Source organism: Misgurnus anguillicaudatus, chromosome 18, assembly GCF_027580225.2.
Source record: "Misgurnus anguillicaudatus chromosome 18, ASM2758022v2, whole genome shotgun sequence".
NCBI classification, from domain to species: domain Eukaryota; kingdom Metazoa; phylum Chordata; class Actinopteri; order Cypriniformes; family Cobitidae; genus Misgurnus; species Misgurnus anguillicaudatus.
The window spans coordinates 3,372,606-3,390,159 of record NC_073354.2 but is presented as its reverse complement, the minus strand read 5'-3'; the positions used below and the strand labels follow the sequence as shown (position 1 = coordinate 3,390,159).

General features: G+C 38.3%; 1 protein-coding gene across 1 annotated transcript; it reads left to right on the top strand.

Annotated features, from left to right (window-relative positions):
* Nucleotides 1-304: 304 nt before the first annotated feature.
* On the top strand, nucleotides 305-11,797 carry ism2b (isthmin 2b). The gene is made up of 6 exons (XM_073855567.1): nucleotides 305-1,121; nucleotides 3,563-3,805; nucleotides 4,108-4,411; nucleotides 9,453-9,587; nucleotides 9,666-9,734; nucleotides 11,011-11,797. Exons 1-6 carry the CDS (start codon nucleotides 984-986, stop codon nucleotides 11,526-11,528), a joined length of 1,407 nt encoding a protein of 468 aa, XP_073711668.1. The 5' UTR covers nucleotides 305-983; the 3' UTR covers nucleotides 11,529-11,797.
* The last annotated feature ends 5,757 nt before the right edge of the window (nucleotides 11,798-17,554 follow it).

Sequence of the window (17,554 nt, the reverse complement as noted above, 5' to 3'; positions counted from 1 at the left end):
TTGGACATTAAGGGGAACATTTTTTTTAGTATTTTATTGTAACCATAGTTACAACCATAGACTTCATATACCCACCACCTCAGTTTTAAACTAATGGCTCTTTGGAATGACATTAAGTGGGTCCTAGGCTGTTATAGTATGTTTAATTGCAGTTTCTACACATGTGCAGTTTGTTGTTCATATTAAGCTGCAACTTATTTCACATTTACTTTTTCAAATGAAATAAAATTCATTAATAATTTCTGAACATAGCATTGCATTTGTTTTTAAAAAAATAGTTTTTGACTTGAAACAGTTGCATATTAAATTTAGCTTATCCTTCCTATTTTGTTGTTTTTTGGGGGAGTGTTAGAGTGGGATTCTGTTAGGTGGTCCTCAGAAAAAAATTGGAAGATAAAGTGGTCCTTGGGCTGAAAAAGTTTGAGAAACACTGCTCTAGACTTGATGAGTTTCTCCTCCCACAGTCTGACTCTATGGATCACCCACCACTGCTGATGCTCATTGCGCACGCAGTTTAAGCTCAAGCGCATTGGTACTATAGATGATGTCATTAACCAAAGGGGTAATGTGCCATCGATGACAATGACTACTATCAGCTTAGAGAAAACAAGAAGGCACGACATAGTAATAAAGTTAGAAACAGTTGAATGGAGGTGAACCGGTGCGGACTGAGGAGCAATGCGTGGGTAAGACCAAGAGAACTTAAACTGAGACCTTACCAATCCACGTGGACCGACACACAGTGAAGGCACAGTCTGTGTCTTGGTTAAAGAAACGAACGTGTAGGGATTCTTTGAATCTCCACATTCATGAAATGCTCACACCTGTGCGAGTTTGAATCAAGTTTGGCTGAAGATGAACAATTGCGCATTACAAAAGACTTCAACGAGGAGGAAAACTTGCAGAGCTTTATAGGAAAATATTGCTTATGTAGAACTGAGAATATTTGTAGTATTTAGTAAACATATCCTACACAGTTCACAATGTTGGGAGCACGTAAAAGTGGTTGGGTCCTTGTAAGCGTCCTGATGCCTCTTTGGATAGTGCGCGTGATCAGCTTCCCGACGAGACATCGGCAGTGCGCAAACGCTGCTGGATTCAGACACGGCGTCTCCGGAGAGGTAAGTAGGCTGTGTCATATAGAAAAATACCTCTTTAAGTGTTAGTAAATTACATGGCATCTCAATATTTTATTATTTATTAGTAGGTTATGTATTGCATTGTAATATGGTTAAAGGGAACATGGTTGACAGCGTTGGACTTAGCTTTTGAACGAGTTTTCGTAAATTTTGGCTTCTTATTAATGGTGTCCTCATTCAAGTCTTCATTTTAGTTTTCTAATGAATTAAATTAATAAATTGGCACAAACATTGAAACATACACTTTTAAAAAGATTGCAAAACATTTCAGTAAAGTAACCCTAAACGTATTGTCAATGGTGTATATCCACTTTTTATTTACCATTATTTTGTCAAAATTACAAGGGTAACAGGGTTGAAAAATGTACAATCATCCCCTTAATAATCTGGAATCACCATTTTGACCATTATTTCAAGAACAGTCTTTATCAAAACATCATGAATTTTGTGTGCTCATGACCTTCAAGTTAAAACAGCAATATAATGTAGTTGGTTGGTTCAAAGAATAATGTTAATACATCATATATTATGAATATCTCGGTTGGAAAAGAACTCCTTTTGAATTATCACCACGTGATTACCTCAAGTCTATAGTAACACTATCATAAGTTCTTCCAAAGTACAAAGAGGTTTAAAATGATTTTTGCGAATCAACATATAAAAATATTATTTGACCATGAAAGAGGGCCCAGAACAGACAGATGAGGGGCGCCATACAGTACAATGATGTTTTACATAATAGTGGTCAAAGAAGATGCCCTTTAATGTTCCCTAACTCTCATAGGGTCATAGGTTAGCCCCTCGGTTGTTTTTTTAAGCCCCTCTTCTTTGTTAATGTGGAATTTCCTGCATTTCCTGGTCTCCTTGATCCTGTGTGTATGTGCAAGGAGGCCATCTCTAACCTTTCAAAGAAGAATGGTCCTACTACTCAGTTTTGTATTACTAAATGTCTCTTTTGTTTTTACATGTGGGGTCATCAAAGGAAGAGGGGATGGGGTTAGCTTATTGTTTATCTCCACTGGTTTGGAAATGGTGTGGTCCTGGGACTTTGATATTGGAGGTCACATAAATCTAGGGTGCACTCTCGGCTGCTTTCCCAAATGCTCCAACGTAAAGTGTGTGAGCTGATTGTGTCCATGTGTCTCACCAGAGAGCTCAATAGAGGCTGTGTGTATCTCATAGTCTTTCTCTAGTGCATAAGGCTTTGTTTTGGGTAATGGAATTCCTGACATATGTTCTTGATGATGGTGAGAAAGCCTGCAGGCAAAACAGTCACATTCCACTAAGAAAAATTATTTTATAGCGACAACACAGAGAGATAGAAGAGCAGAGACGCAGTATGAGGTGGTCTAGGGTTGAAGTAAAGGATGATAAGGGATATTTGGTTTCTATTCTGGACACTTAGGAAATTAAATTCCTTAACTAGTCATCCACTATTCTTCCCTTGTTCAGACTTACACCACTGAGCCAGGAAGGTGAAATTGAGAAGACGCCTTACACAGAAGCTTTTTCATCAACACTGCTTTCCTTAAAATCAACAAAGCTTAACAGGAACTGCCCTGTTCTGATAGAGGTCCACAATTTCCCTTGCCGAACACTGTTCAAGGACCAGAACCTTTCCAACAGAAGCTTTTTTTTTGCTTAAAGGTGCCGTAGAATGTAAAACTGTATTTACTTAGTTTTGTACATGGTAATGACATATCGTGAGCCTCAAACAAGATTGTTTCTTCCTTCTTATGTACAGCATATCTCAACAGGCCAATCTCAACATAACACCAACTGTGACATTACAGATGTACGCCCCATCATTAAATTACACATTAAATTAAGTACAATGCTAAAACAAAAGTTGTGACTGCCGAGTTAGGGCCATATGCTAGTTAATGCTATATGCTATAGCGTTTAGACTGAAGTTCTACTATTGCTGTTTTGCAGGTCCTTACTGAAAAAAAAACTTACCACTCAGAAACGTCCATTAACAATCTTCAAACAATTGATTATTCCTTAAAATCTGTATCTTCGTCTGATACAGACTCAAACATAAGATCTGTTTACACACACAGAGCTACTGAAGGAGCTGCTCTAAGAAACAGCCAATCAGAGCAGAGCTCAACATTATTATTTATGGCCCTTTTCACATAGCTTTTTATGAAGAAATCAGAGAACAACTTAACATATTATTTCAATGCATTCTTTGGCACCGTTAAACATTATATTGTAACCCCAAAGTTGCATAAATATTACATGCTAAGCAACTGGTTTAAGTTAATAGCATAGTTCGCTAAGTATTCTCCCATTTATGTAAATTTACACTATTTGCATTATGACCTAACATCTGAAGATCAATATGGCTGTCATCAGTATTAACCAACATGCTGCCAGGATGTGTACCACTTATTTTGGATTCCGTTTTGTTTTTGCAGAAAAACTCTCAGACAACTTCAAGAGACACCAGCCATGAGCAAAACTTTCTGAGCGAGCAGAATCAGGTCCAGAGGGATTTGGGAGATTCACGGCCTCACCAACACAGGTGGCACCAGCACCACTCCACAGGTGGCCTACCTCAGCCTGAGCCTGAGGAAGAATCCAAACCATTTGTCCTAGACCTCAAAAACTTCCCAGACCTGGCAAATGCTGACATTGGCTCCCAAAACCCAAACATTCAGGTGACTGCATTTAAGCGATCGTGATGCTTGTTATTTATCCTCATATTCTAAAAAGAAAGGCTTAATAACGATCTATAAAACAGCAAAATCTCATCCTGAATGATAATAATTCTGCCTGATTTGATACTGAGCCTAAGCTAAAAATAAAGAGATTAGCAATCGGTGACTCACTACTGAGAATTACCGACTGTTTTGTAAACACGGATCATATACTTGTACTGGATGACTTGTCTTGTTTTTTATCATTTGTTGTGTACAAATGCTTCTCTAATCTCTGTTTGCTTTTGCACCTTTGGTTGTAGGTGACCATAGAGGTGTTGGAGGCCCCTCCCCTGGAAACAGAAAAGAACCTTGTTGAAGAAAGGAATGAGAACTTGCCCATGTCTTCCTCCTCTCCTCCCTCTACTGTAGACTGGGTGGGTGGGAAAAAGCTGTTTTGGCCATTGTTCTGGAGTTACACGGATGCAGATTCAGGTGAGGATGGTACAGGCAAAACAGTGGAGGAAGAAGACGACTACACTGGCGAGTATGACAGCGGTGAACCCCTTCCTAGTGGCCTGGGAGTAGATTGGGAAGGCTCATGGACTCCTGCTCAAAGCCAATATGGTGAGCATTCATTTTACGCAGATGTATTGGTGCCATCAGAGTGTCTTCATGTTTTTCCTCTAACAAACTATTCTGACACCCAAGTAGGGCTGCACGATTGATCTTAAAAAGGATCACAATCTCCTTTCATACATAATTGCAATGTTCTTTCTAAATGACTGCGATTCACTTGCATATATTGCAGTATTTCCCTGTATTCAGATGCTGCATTTGCGTGTTCACAACAATCCAAGATGCTATATCAGTCAAAGTTGGTCACACTTTCCCAGTGTAAAACCAAACCCTATTCATTTCCGATCGTTTCTTTTCTCTTTCTTTCTCATTTGTGGCGTTTCGCTGTTACTCATGTAACGTGTAACAAAGTGGCAGAGGTTATACAGCTACGGTCAAATCTCGCGCAATGTTGTTACGGGTAGGATTAGGATGAAACAAGCGCTCATTCAGCCAGATTTCACGAGATTTTGGCGGTAGCTGTATTCCTTCTAGCCACAACCACATAGTCTGTTTAGATAGATAGTCTGTTAGATTTGATAGATTTGATAGGTTTGTGTTTTGAAAGTTAAGTGTTTTTAAAGTTTTAAGGTTGGCCAGTTGGAGTCTACAAAAAGCACAGGTGCTATTTATTTTAATTATTTTTATTTATTAATGTTCAAATTTTATTATGTTTAATAGCTTACAGATTTTAAGTTAATCATCTTAAGGTGTCTAAAATAAGGAAAAGAGACTTTTAAAAGTGTAGTGCATGATATTTGAAAAACACTTTGGAAAAGGGAATCGGGCCGACTACCAAAACACATTTTCAGCCAATCAGCAGTAAGGGGCGTGTCTACTAATCAACATCGTTGCCTGGGTTGCGTATGTGTGGGTCGGGTCTATCAAAGGACGTCCAGATTCTATTGGGGTATGGGTGTGTTTGTTTAGGTGATTTCAGATATCAGCATTGGCTTTCAGAGATCATGCACCCCGCCTTTAAGACTGTTTGAGAACTTTATTGTAAGTATTATAAGTTTTGTGATAAATGGTGAAGAAGATATTTTGATAAATGATAAAAGTCAATGGTTACAGCAGCTTACCAAGATATAAAATATCTTCATCAAAATAAAAAAAGTCATACAGGTCTAGAACAACACGAGGAGAAGAAAATAAAATAGTTTATAGGTGAACTATCCTTTTAACTCTTTCCTTGCCATTGACGAGTTATTTTGTCAATTAAGAGAAAACATTTTCCTGCCAATGATGCTTTACTTTATTTTTTGCCAATGAGTTTTTATGTTAATCTGTAATTCCGCTATTATCCACTTACCCAATTTATAAAAAACTAAAGCAAAAACCAATTTTTCAACATTTAAAAAAAAAAAATTTAAATTAAAAATCCATGTTTTGATCATCTTCTGAATCTGATCACAAAAATGAAATCATTTCAGCTTTTTGCTCAAAATGTAGTATTTTTACAGAAACCTACCCATATTAAAGAGATTATAAAAAAGAACAAATAAAGAAAGGATGAAACGTTTTGTTTGTTTGTTTGAAAGCAGAGAGTCTGTTCTTTCATTTGATATACAGTATTTGTATTTTTATATATTTAAAGAAGAACATTTTCCTGGAAGGCATTTAGTGAAACTTTTGTGAAAATTCCAAAAATGTTTGCGGCAACTTTTTAAAAAAGACGGCTGGCGGGGAATGAGTTAATTGCACAGGGTTTCCTCATTTAGCGTCATATTTTGACATGCTGGGTACATTACTGCTTTCAATGTTTTGGCTTATGTATTAATAAAGACACATAGCATGTGTACAAGTAAAATTTATTTTATAAACATTTTTATTTTAAAGATGTGACTTTTCAAAGAACCGTTACCCCTGGTTTGACAGTCAAGGGTCAAGGCTAGTGGCTAGTCCTAAAACACATGTTTGAGTTGTCTCAACTGAAAAAACTTTCATGCACAGATGTTAAAATAGGCCAGTGCTATTGATTTTGTCTCAAAATACACACCAGTAACAACTTTTCTAAGGCATGTTTATAAAAGATGCTTAAACATCTTCATTTAACTAAGGCTTAGTCCTGGCTTTAGCTAAGCTTTGCCTTGTCTTTGATTAAAAGCAGCTGAGGGAAAGAGACATGTAGAGGTTGGCGAGTGTAGTTACAGTGATTGGGTTAACTAAACTCTCAGCCTCTGGGGTATTTGTGAGTGTCGGGTCTTTGAAGTAAACACTGGTCCCGTTTGGCGCAGAAGACCGCCGTTTGAAGACTGTCCCACTCCACTCACTAATGGTAGCATGAGGACTTTCTCTTGGACAAATAAGCCCATGTTTGTGTTTAATTAGAGCACAGATCAGGAACACCGAGTGAGAGGGGTCATTGGTTTACTTTATATCCTGCGGGTCAGGCCCCAGGCCCTGCATTCCCCCCACTTCCAGCCCAGAGCGGTTGAATCTTTTAAGCCCGTTCAAGAATTCAAGGCTTTTCAGGGCCACACATAATGTTACGCCTCTGTTGTTATTTTGGGATGGGAATTGCTCACTTTGCAGTGCAGAGCAGTCATGTAAAATTGCTCACAAGGGTAAAATGAGATTGGGGGTAATTGGAGTGGTCAAAGAAACACACAGTGATTACATCCACATTAAATCATAGATTAAATCCAGAGATTAAGGGTGGTTTCAATCCAGTCTCACTTGAGACTAATGCTTATACTTACTTGAATGACTAAAGAGAGCCAAACATGACTATGGAGTTTAATGTGCCCATTCTATGAGAAAGTCATCTTATTTCAATACATTTTCATAATTTGCGTGAAAACCTGATTTATGTCACATGTCACCTCACAACAACATGTGCACACCCGCCAGCCTATGAGTTCACAAGTCCAAAATCAAATGATTTCTTAGGGGACACATATAGCAAAGGTTTTAAACCACTGATCTAAAAATGACTGGATTGAGCATTGAATGCTTAAAATAAAAGCGTGAGGTGAAGCCAGCTCAGAGTTCGAGCGGTCATCTAGGTATACCAAACCGGCAGAGGGCGTCATTGACTTACATTCAAAATCATGATCTAAATTCACCCGCTTTACAGCGTATCAGTCACACAAAATACATTTTTAGGATATGTGTACGTAAACTAATTGTTAATTTTGGTGTTATTTGCAATGTTTATGTTTTAATCGGGCAGGATAAGGGATTTATAGAAAACGTTAAGGTGAGTTAATGACACGGGAATAAATAACGTTTTTTTGACAGTCATTTACACAGTCAACGTTATTTCTCTGAATAAGTTTAGGTAAATTATTGGATGCACATACGGTACAAAGCAGGATTATTTTTTTAGATTTCAGAATGAGCACGTTTGTCATTAATACTAAATATGCTGCGGTCTGTCTGCTGATCTGATACTGTAATAAAGATAAATGTATAGTAACTTATACTGATTAAAAAGCTAAATGAACAACTTTCAGTAAATAACTATGTACATGCTTATGACATTTGTGTTGTAATAATGTACAGGGAGACTTCAGATATAAAAATGGAGACTAGTAAAGTGATGTTTTTTAACATCCATTGATTTAATAGAATGTTTGGGCATACCAATATGGCGGCGCGGTGGCTGCACAATTGTGAAGTCATGCGCAATCCAGTCATTTATATAGATCATTGGCGTAAACACATTGCTGAACACGCATTGGTGTACACACCCCCTTAGTCTTGAGAGATTGGCCGTTTCTCAATACCAAGTACATACCATAATTTTCCCATAATCGTGCAGTCCTACCATAAGGTATTTTAATATTATTCAACTAAACGTATTCAAAAACTACTGAAAGGAAACAAATGTGTATGTCCTTTTATCTATATTTCTATTTTTAAAAAATGGTGGGTCCTGTTGGGTTGAAAAAGTTTAGACACTATTTAGATACAACAACACACAAGCAAGATTTATCAAGTATGCAGGAAAAACAGATGGAAAAATAAAACTCATTATCTTAATAAGTACAAAAGTACTTTTTATTTTTTAAAGATTTACTTTTTCAAAAAAACTAAGTTTTGCATCAAATAGATTTTTGTTACTCTTGCAATAGATGATAATGACAATTCATTGTTACATCTGACTTAGATTTAAAAAGAAATAACGATTTGTAGATAATTTTTTGTAATGATGTACCGTGAGGCTGAGGATCCATTTGCAGTCTTTATTGTCTTTCCATATTAACAGAACAGGTTATACACGAACAAACACAATGCAAGGGACAGGCAAACTCTTAGTCGTATAACAGGCAGTAAATCAGGGCAGGCAGCAAACAATCGTAATAGTCAATAGACAGATCAAAGTAACAAACCGGGATATAAACAGACAGGAAAACGCTCAGAGATGGCAAATCAAGACTTCGCAGTGAGTTTCAAGTTCAAGTGAGGAATATAAAGGGTTCATGATTGGATGCAGGTGTACACGTTATCAGTCCCGGTATGTGGAATCATGGGAATTGCAGTCCGAAATGAGCATTAGAACTCAGGTGATGGCTCCCTCTGGTGGTGATCGGAAGATGAAATTTCGAAAATTCATCACATTTTCCTTTAAGAGGCCAAGTTTATTTTAAATCTAGACTTGCGGCAAGCGCACTCGAATATAGACGCGTCTGAAACAAAACTCGTGTTCACAGGCAAGCACTTTGAAAAGCAGGAGAAAGAGGCAGGTCCTGCGTTTTTATGTGGTTTAGATGTTAATAGACCCTAATGCAAGAATTCTTCCAATAAGTGGTCGGGACTTGGGACACAATCAACTTGGGCTTAAAGGACAAGTTCAGTATTTTATGCTTAAAGCCCTGCATCTTTTGCAGAGATTTTTGTGTGAGCATTTCAGTGAATACCACTGACCACTTGGTGAGTTTCACGTCTTTGTAAACGAAAGTTTAATGCAATCCGGGCCTAGTTATTTAGGTGTTCTGGTTGGTTGTTAGATACTTTGTACTCCCAAGTGTCTTTGAAATTTAAATAGCTTGTTTTAGAAAATACCACTTATACCTGTTGTAACACACAATGTCTTTTCACACAGAAATTAAAGAGGAGTGGAGTGCATGGACGCCCTGTAGTGTTACCTGTGGTCATGGCAACCAGAGCCGCTCACGTTCATGTGGAGATTTCTGCACATCCACTGAGTCCCAAAGCTGTGACCTTGCCCCATGCCCAGGTTAGTTTGAATTATTTACTAAAAAATCTATCTTTGTCTTGTTTCTAAATTATTTTTATGTAAATGTTTTTTTTACAGATAATTTGAACAGTGTGGCCGATGTCTTTCCATTTAAGTTGAACAATGGCACAGAAGACTTTGGCACTGGTGAGTGCTGGATTGAGGTTTACTGTTATCAAGAATTAAAATACTGAGTTAAAATAGAATTTATATTCAGAGTGTAGTGAAAAGTAGCTTCACATGTAGCGTGTCCTGGCTTGGCGTCATTTGTCGGTCCCATTTCCCTCTCTCCACCCGGTACTTTCCTGACCTCTCCTTAGCGTCCGTCAATTAAAGGGACACAAGGCAGCATTTTTATGTTAAAGGAACACGCCCACATTTTGGGAATTTAGCTTATTCATCGTATCCCCCAGAGTTAGATAAGTACATACATACCTCTCTCATCTCCGTGCGTGCTGTAACTCTGTCTGACGCAGCCCCCGCTAGCTTAGCTTAGCACAAAGACTGGAAGTGGGTGGCTTTGGCTGGCGTGCTGCTCCCAATAAGTGGCAGGGTAATGCGATCATTTTCCTATTTGTGTGTTGTGATTTGTGTGGTCGGGCCGTGTGCAGATAGCAAGGTGATGTGAGACTCAGCGATCTTTTGGCAGTATACATACTGAGAACTATATTCTCTGAAGACAAAGCACTGCCGCATGGGCGGAGTGATTTGCACAATTCTGACCGAACTCTCTGCTCCTCACCAGGGGCTTCTCGTGTGCTGCTAGCGGATCGCTCCGCCCGTGCGGCAGTGCTTCGTCTTCAGAGAGTGTGGTTCTCGGTGTGTATACTGTTGGAGGATCGCTGTGTCTCATGTCACCTTGTTGTTTGTACACGGTTTGACTATACAAATCACAACACATAAATAGGAAAATGATCGCGTTATTTTGTCACTTATTGGGAGCAGTATGCTAGCTAAAGCCACCCACTTCCAGTCTTTGTGCTAAGCTAAGCTAGCGGGGCTGCGTCAGACAGAGTTACAGCACGCACGGAGATGAGAGAGGTATGTATGGACTTATCTAACTCTGGGGGATACGGTGAATAAGCTAAATTCCCAAAATGTGGGCGTGTTCCTTTAATAAATCATCTTCGTAAGTCGGTATATGGTTAAATGACTCATTACAGGACGAATGAAGACTCTCTCGCCCGCCCCTACCACCTGTAGGAAGAATACCCCACTTGCAAGTTCAGTGTATCCGACCCGCCATCCTTCAGTCTCACAAAGTCTCAGATATCACGAGAAGCAGGATCACTTTACGGCAAACAACACGGAGGCAGGCGAACGAAACACAGCTAGCGATTGTTGCAACTAGCAGAGCCAGGGAAGAATATCGAATATCTAAAGTGTTTTCATCTAATGTGTGACGTGTCATGTTTTTCTTCAGATGTTGACAGCTGTGAGAAGTGGTTAAACTGTAAGAATGAGTTTCTTCAGCGTTATCTGCAGCAGGTTTTTATTGAATTACCCAGCTGCCCTTGCACGTACCCCTCAGAGGCCTCTAACAGCATAATCGATCTGCGAGACGCGGGACATAACCGGACCTTCCGATGGAGGGATGCCAGTGGTCCAAAAGAACGGCTGGATATCTACAAGCCCTCTGCAAGCACCTGCTTGCGGTCTGCTCTCTCAGGGGAGGGCACCACGCTTGCCGTACAGCACTGTTGCTATGATGACCACAGGCAGCTAATTACAAGGGGTAATGGGGCAGGCACCCCCAACCTAATAAGCACAGAGTTCTCTCCAGAGCTGCATTTCAAGGTGGATGTACTGCCCTGGATACTGTGCAAAGGAGACTGGAGCAGGTTTCATGCTGTCCGTCCACCCAATAATGGCTTACATTGCACTGAGAACCCACATCAGGACATCTTCATGAATGAATTGGAGGAGGCCAGAGAGTACTGAAGTCCCTCGCCAAAACCCTTATTCTGCCATGGTGCTCAGCTCCATACAAACAGTGCCAGCCGCGTATTCGTGCAGTAACTGTGTTTGTGAAGCATGCCTTCTTGCCAAGTAGCTGTGTTTATAACTTTTAACTTTTTAAAGCAAAGCTACAAAAAATTCTACACAGGCTCACTGGAATTGCTCCTATCTCATGGCAATTCGTACATATTTTATTAGGTGGCTAATTCATATTTAATGATACGACCACATTCATACATTTTTTACGATTCACCCTGTGAGGGTGAAACATTGACATTTTTTTAACCCAGGCTTACATCTACCTACATTTTTGTATAACCAAAATATGTTGCTCATGGTACTTATCACTGCATCTTTTAATGAAATGTCCACTAGAGGCATTAGATTTTTTAAAGTTTTAAAGCAGACACAAACACAAGTTAAAACCTGCTCGTCCTTGTTATGTAGATTTGTGCTCTTTGGTAGTTATTGATAGTCATATGCACGCAAATTCATTGTGCCTAAGATACTTACGCTGTCCTTGTTTAATTTTAACACGGCACAGACGACTGAAACATACAGATATATATTGATCATTCGTTACGGTCACTTTTCGCCACTGCTTCCTGTAAACAAGTTCTTGACGTACCTTGGTCGAACATGATCAATCCTTGATAGTAACGACTTCAGACATTTATCCCCCACCGTCAGACAAGCATGAAATGAAAAATAAATGCTAATAAATAAACCCGCATTAAAACTGAGAAAAAAACAACTGCAGTGCCTCTAGTGGACACTTTAAACAACAGATGTGGCGATATAGGACAGCCTGATCTCACGAGAATTTGTATATATTTTTCGAGTTGGTTAAGTTGTATGAATTTGTACGAAGTTAATCATGCCAAAATGTACGATTATCATAAAAAAACATTAACGAATTGGCCACCTTATAAAATACGTACGAATTGCGATGAGATAGCGTTAACCAAGAGCAACATATTTCGGGTTATGCTGAAATGTAGGTAGTGGTACACAATTCCAATAAGCCTGTGTAGAAAGTTTTGAAGCTTTGCTTTATTGTATATCATGATTTAAGAATCTTCCAAAGAGTGTGTAATGTAAAAGTAATGTGACTTCTTGTACAATAAAATTAACATCATCTTATGTCAATAATATCTTATTTAAAGATGTTTTAATTAATGTACAAGATAAAAGATTACTTAGTGATTTTACCTTACAATGTTTCTCCAACTTGTTTCCTATGAAAAGTTCAGAATATTAAATATTCCTTATTCATTTTCTCCTTACATTTTTTCTCTACTTTCAGGTTTTGAAATTCTGGTGTATAAATATTGAGTGACATTTAGCTGGAATATCGATCTAAACTGTTTGAAATTTAGTCAGGCTACAGGGGTGAGAAACATTCATTACAATCAGACTATATATTTTTTCGCTTGGACTTGAAAGCAATAGGAAAGTATTTGGGTAGACGAGTTCTCTTTGGAAACATAGCCTCTTGAATCAGTTAGAGATAACATATAGGGGCGGTTTCCTGGACAGGGATTAGCTTAATCCAGGACTAGGCCTTAGTTTAATTAGGAAATATAACTAGTTTTAACAAACATGCCTTACTAAAAACATTACCTGTGTGCATTTTGAGGCAAAACAAAGGGCCCTGATAAGATATGTCAGCGCAAGTTGTATTCAGTTTGGACAGCTCTTAAAAATGTTTTAGTCTAGGACTAGTCTAATCCCTGTCCGGTAAACCGCCCCTTAATGTTCTACACAAACACAGATGAAAAAAATCTCCATTGATTTTAAAGGGCACATAAATGTGTTTGGACATAATTGTGTGTTGGCAGAGTTTAAACACAACCAACCTGGAATGAAAAAATCCACCCACTCTTTTAATCCCTATTTTAGCAAACATGTCTACCAAAGACAATCGCTGTTGATTCTCTTGTTAATGTGACATCAGATTGAAAAGCCCCCCATGGCCACTGACTGAATGGTTAATTTTTGCGCTTATGCAGCAAAAGATACTATTGTCTCAGACTGTATTCACAGGAATCAGATCTTTTTAACTGAAAGCACTCATTTAAGTTAGTGAGGAGCTGTGCTAATTTGCATTTAAAGAGAAAACACATGAAAACATTTTTGCTCCTGCTCAAATGCGGGCATTATGGACATGCTATAACAAATGATTTGTGGTGTGTTTTAAGCTGAAACTTCACAGACACATTCTAGGCACACATGCAACTTAAATTACATTGTGTAAAAATTGACATAATATATATCCTTTATTGTATTCTAATCCACAACAATACAGGTTTTCTCTATTTTAACTACACTGTTTCAACATTTGAAGGCTCAAAACCTTTCATAAAAGATATAAACAATATCTGTTCTTGTCTTTGACTTACTTTTTTGATCCACTTCAAAAATTGACTAGTGTAGTTTTCTAAAGTCCTCTACACCTGTGAATTGGCAAAACTGCTCAGTTTACTAATTATTAAAGTTTTTAGATAGTCTATAGTTATTGAAAAATACAAACAGATAAAGTAAAGAGAATATTATGGAATATGGATTGTTACAATGTAGTACTTTATGTTTGTATGCAGTTTAGGAGACTAGGTGATCTGTAAATGTGCATTTGTTGTGTTATTTTTGTGGTTGTTTTTCAAGTATTGTCAGGAACTACACAGGTTAGCTATGATTCCTACATTTGCTCCAGTTATAATGTAAAATATTCGCAAGAGCATGCAGACTGTGTTCCCACAAGCAAAGGCTGGCACTTTATTTTCTTTTATTCAAATGTTTAAGTGGTGACACATCATTTTCTGTGTTTATGTTGATCATTTTGTGAAGGGATTGCTTTCAATGACCATTGTTACAATATTGTCAAGAACAGTATTTGTTCTAGTCATACTCTGAATTGATGTTTTGGCATGTGACTGTACAGTATTTATTGGGTTTTAATCACATATTTGCTGAAGCTTTGAACTGATGATCTATTCAGATGGTGCACTTCCCAGAACTTTCAGGACACTTACCTAAAAAAGGGAAATCATTCATATCAAACAACTTTTTAAGAGAATATGTTCATGTTTATTATTATTTTGAGTGCTTTTTGTTGCTTTTGCAAGTTGCAAATACAAAAATGAGTTAAAGTGTTCTGCATTTTCTTTAACCTTTTAGTCACACACAATAGAGAAAATGCTTTCTTAGGAGAAATATAAATTCAATATTATAAAATATTATAAAATTTTAAAAAATAATCTGTTTAAGTTTAGCTTAACCAGAATTTGATGTGATTTATTTCATTTTTATTTCAATTCATTTTAAAATGTGGTTTTAAGTCAGACAGAATACATTTGTAGCACAGCATCAACTAAAATCCACATTTTATCCCAATCTAGTGCGTGTCGGGTCCTGATCACACTGTCTGGGATTTTTTCTGGGCTAAAACCTGCTGCCTAAACATTATCCTCTATGTAAAGTTTGCATTATTAGCGCTCAACACCACCATTAAATCAAAGGGTTCAAAGGTCAATTTAAAAATTGGTTTGGTAAAAGCACACAAATTTCTTTTACCCTTATTGAAAAATAGACAATGAAAAAAGGGTAATTATTTATTGAACTGCTTTGTTGAATTGAATGTATTTTAATTACATTTGAGTAAAATCGGACGCACGCAAACAAACGCGTCCGCAGCTTTACGTCATCGATCGACGACGGCTGGGCAAACACGCTAAAGCGAAGGCTAGCAAACCGAAACAACATCTAAAACTAAAGTATACAAATACGAAATATATTTTACATGCTTTGTAGGAATGTTAGCTTACCTGTCCAATAGGATGAAAGCCAACTCCGGATCCATTTGATACCCAAAACAAAGCGGAGGTTTCTCCATAATTCAAATGCCCTGCCGATATTAATCCGTGTTTTTGTCCGAAGTTGATCCGATTCACGTTTGGCCTTACGAGCTTCAGCAGATAATTTTTTTTCTTCACAATATGTGGAGTTTGTGCTGGGAGCAGGTTGTTTCTTAATGTTATCAGACATGTTGCAGTCTCGTTGCTGTTGAGTGAAAAGTCAGTAGACGAGGCGAGAGGTCACTGGATTTCACCCCAAATCTGACCCGGTACTTTCACATAAAAATAATAATATATTTTTTCAGAGGTAATAGCAAAACCCGCAAAAAGTGGATCTTTTAATGTGCGATTACAACCCCTTCACACAAAGGCAATTGAAAAGGGATCAGTTTAAGTAGAAACACTACTTACAGCTCCTTTAAATAATATCCTGTCTCTTTTCAGCTTTGGATTTTTTGCCATTGGAAAGTGTCCCATTTTTCAAGGATCAATCCACAAATAAACACATCCATGCATCAAAAGCAAAGCAATGGGTTTGTGAAAGGAAAATATTTTTATTTCTAACTTGATCAATGGTTTCCCTCAATGGCTGTATGCATGTTCACGAGAAAGAAATATTCGGCACTATCTAATGCTATAACAAAGCTGGGAAGAGCCAGATTTGTATTTGATGTAACTCTGATTGTGCTCGGCTGAAAGAAGAAAGTCATATACACATAGGATGGCTTAAGTGTGAGTTAAATATCAGAAAATCTTTATTTTGTGGTGAACTATTCCTTTATGTATATCAAAGTTATATTTTCACCCCTAGACATGCACATTGAATATATTGAATAACAAGGCATAAAAAATATTGAATAACGACGCATAAAAAATGGGCATAGCGTAGGCCAGTCAACAACACGAAAATACTCAGCATAAATCCCTCAACAATGTCGACAGCAGATGTAACAGTCCCTGCAACACCAGCTCAACCGAACAGTGCCAAAGTACCATACTGTAGAAAACAGCAGAGCGTTAAGTCAATGATTACAATGAAATTCATTACATATGTAAAAGAAAACACACCATAAGCAAACAACACAACATATGTGACCCTGTACCACAAAACCAGTTGTAAGTCACACAGGTATGGTTTGATTTTCCAGAACATTTAACCAAATGCTTTCAAAAAGTGGTGGGGACAAAATCAACCAGCGTCCCCAGTGTAAATAACACCTATGGCTCTCCAACACAATCTATTCTGGGCAGCCTTTTTCAGTTCGCCCCACGACAGCTTGCACTTCTTCATTTCCTCTTTGCAGTATCGTCTACACATGGTCTTAGGGCGACTGACCCTTCCCTTTCCCTGGGGGTTCCACTGCAAGACCTGCAGGGTGATGTCCTTTGGGGGTTTCCGCAGGGTGTGTCCTATCCATTGCTATTTATGCCTGGCAATCTGCTACTTGATGGGATCTTGGTTTGTTCTCTGCCATAAATCATTGTTCATTAGTTTGTCTGTACACCTGATCTTCAGTATGTTGCGAAGGCAGCCATTGACAAATAATTGGAGTTTGTTGTTAGGGTGTTGGTGACTCTCAAGGTCTCTGAGTCAAAAAGGAGGACAGACTTAACGTTGCTGTTGAAAATTTGTATTTTGTTGCGGACAGATAGGGATGTTGACCTCCAGACTGGTCTCAGTAGCCTAGAAATCTAGACGCACCCTAGCGGCCGCAAAATATATTTGCTGCCAGGGTTTAGTCTAGGCACTCACAATACACTTAACAGCTCCAAAAACCAAAATTTGGTCAGGCCAATCACATCGTGTGTAGCGTCTGTGGGGCGGGCTTAACATGATGACGACAGAGCTGCCTGCGACGGTTCCTACTTGAAAACAAAGAATGGCTGCTGCTGCTGGCGAACAGCTTTCTTTTGAAGCGGCTTTGGCCGCGACTCTGGAGGACTTAGACTTATGTTTTTCTTTGAGAGAAGAGCAAATAACCCTACTGAAGTCATTTTTAAGCAAGAAAGATGTGTTTGGAGTTTTGCCGACTGGTTACGGTAAAAGTTTGATATACCAATTAGCTCCACTGGTGGGGAAACGCATGGGACTCAGCCACAATCCGCTTGTGATTGTTGTTTGCTCTGATTGGTCATAGCGCTATCCTATTGCAT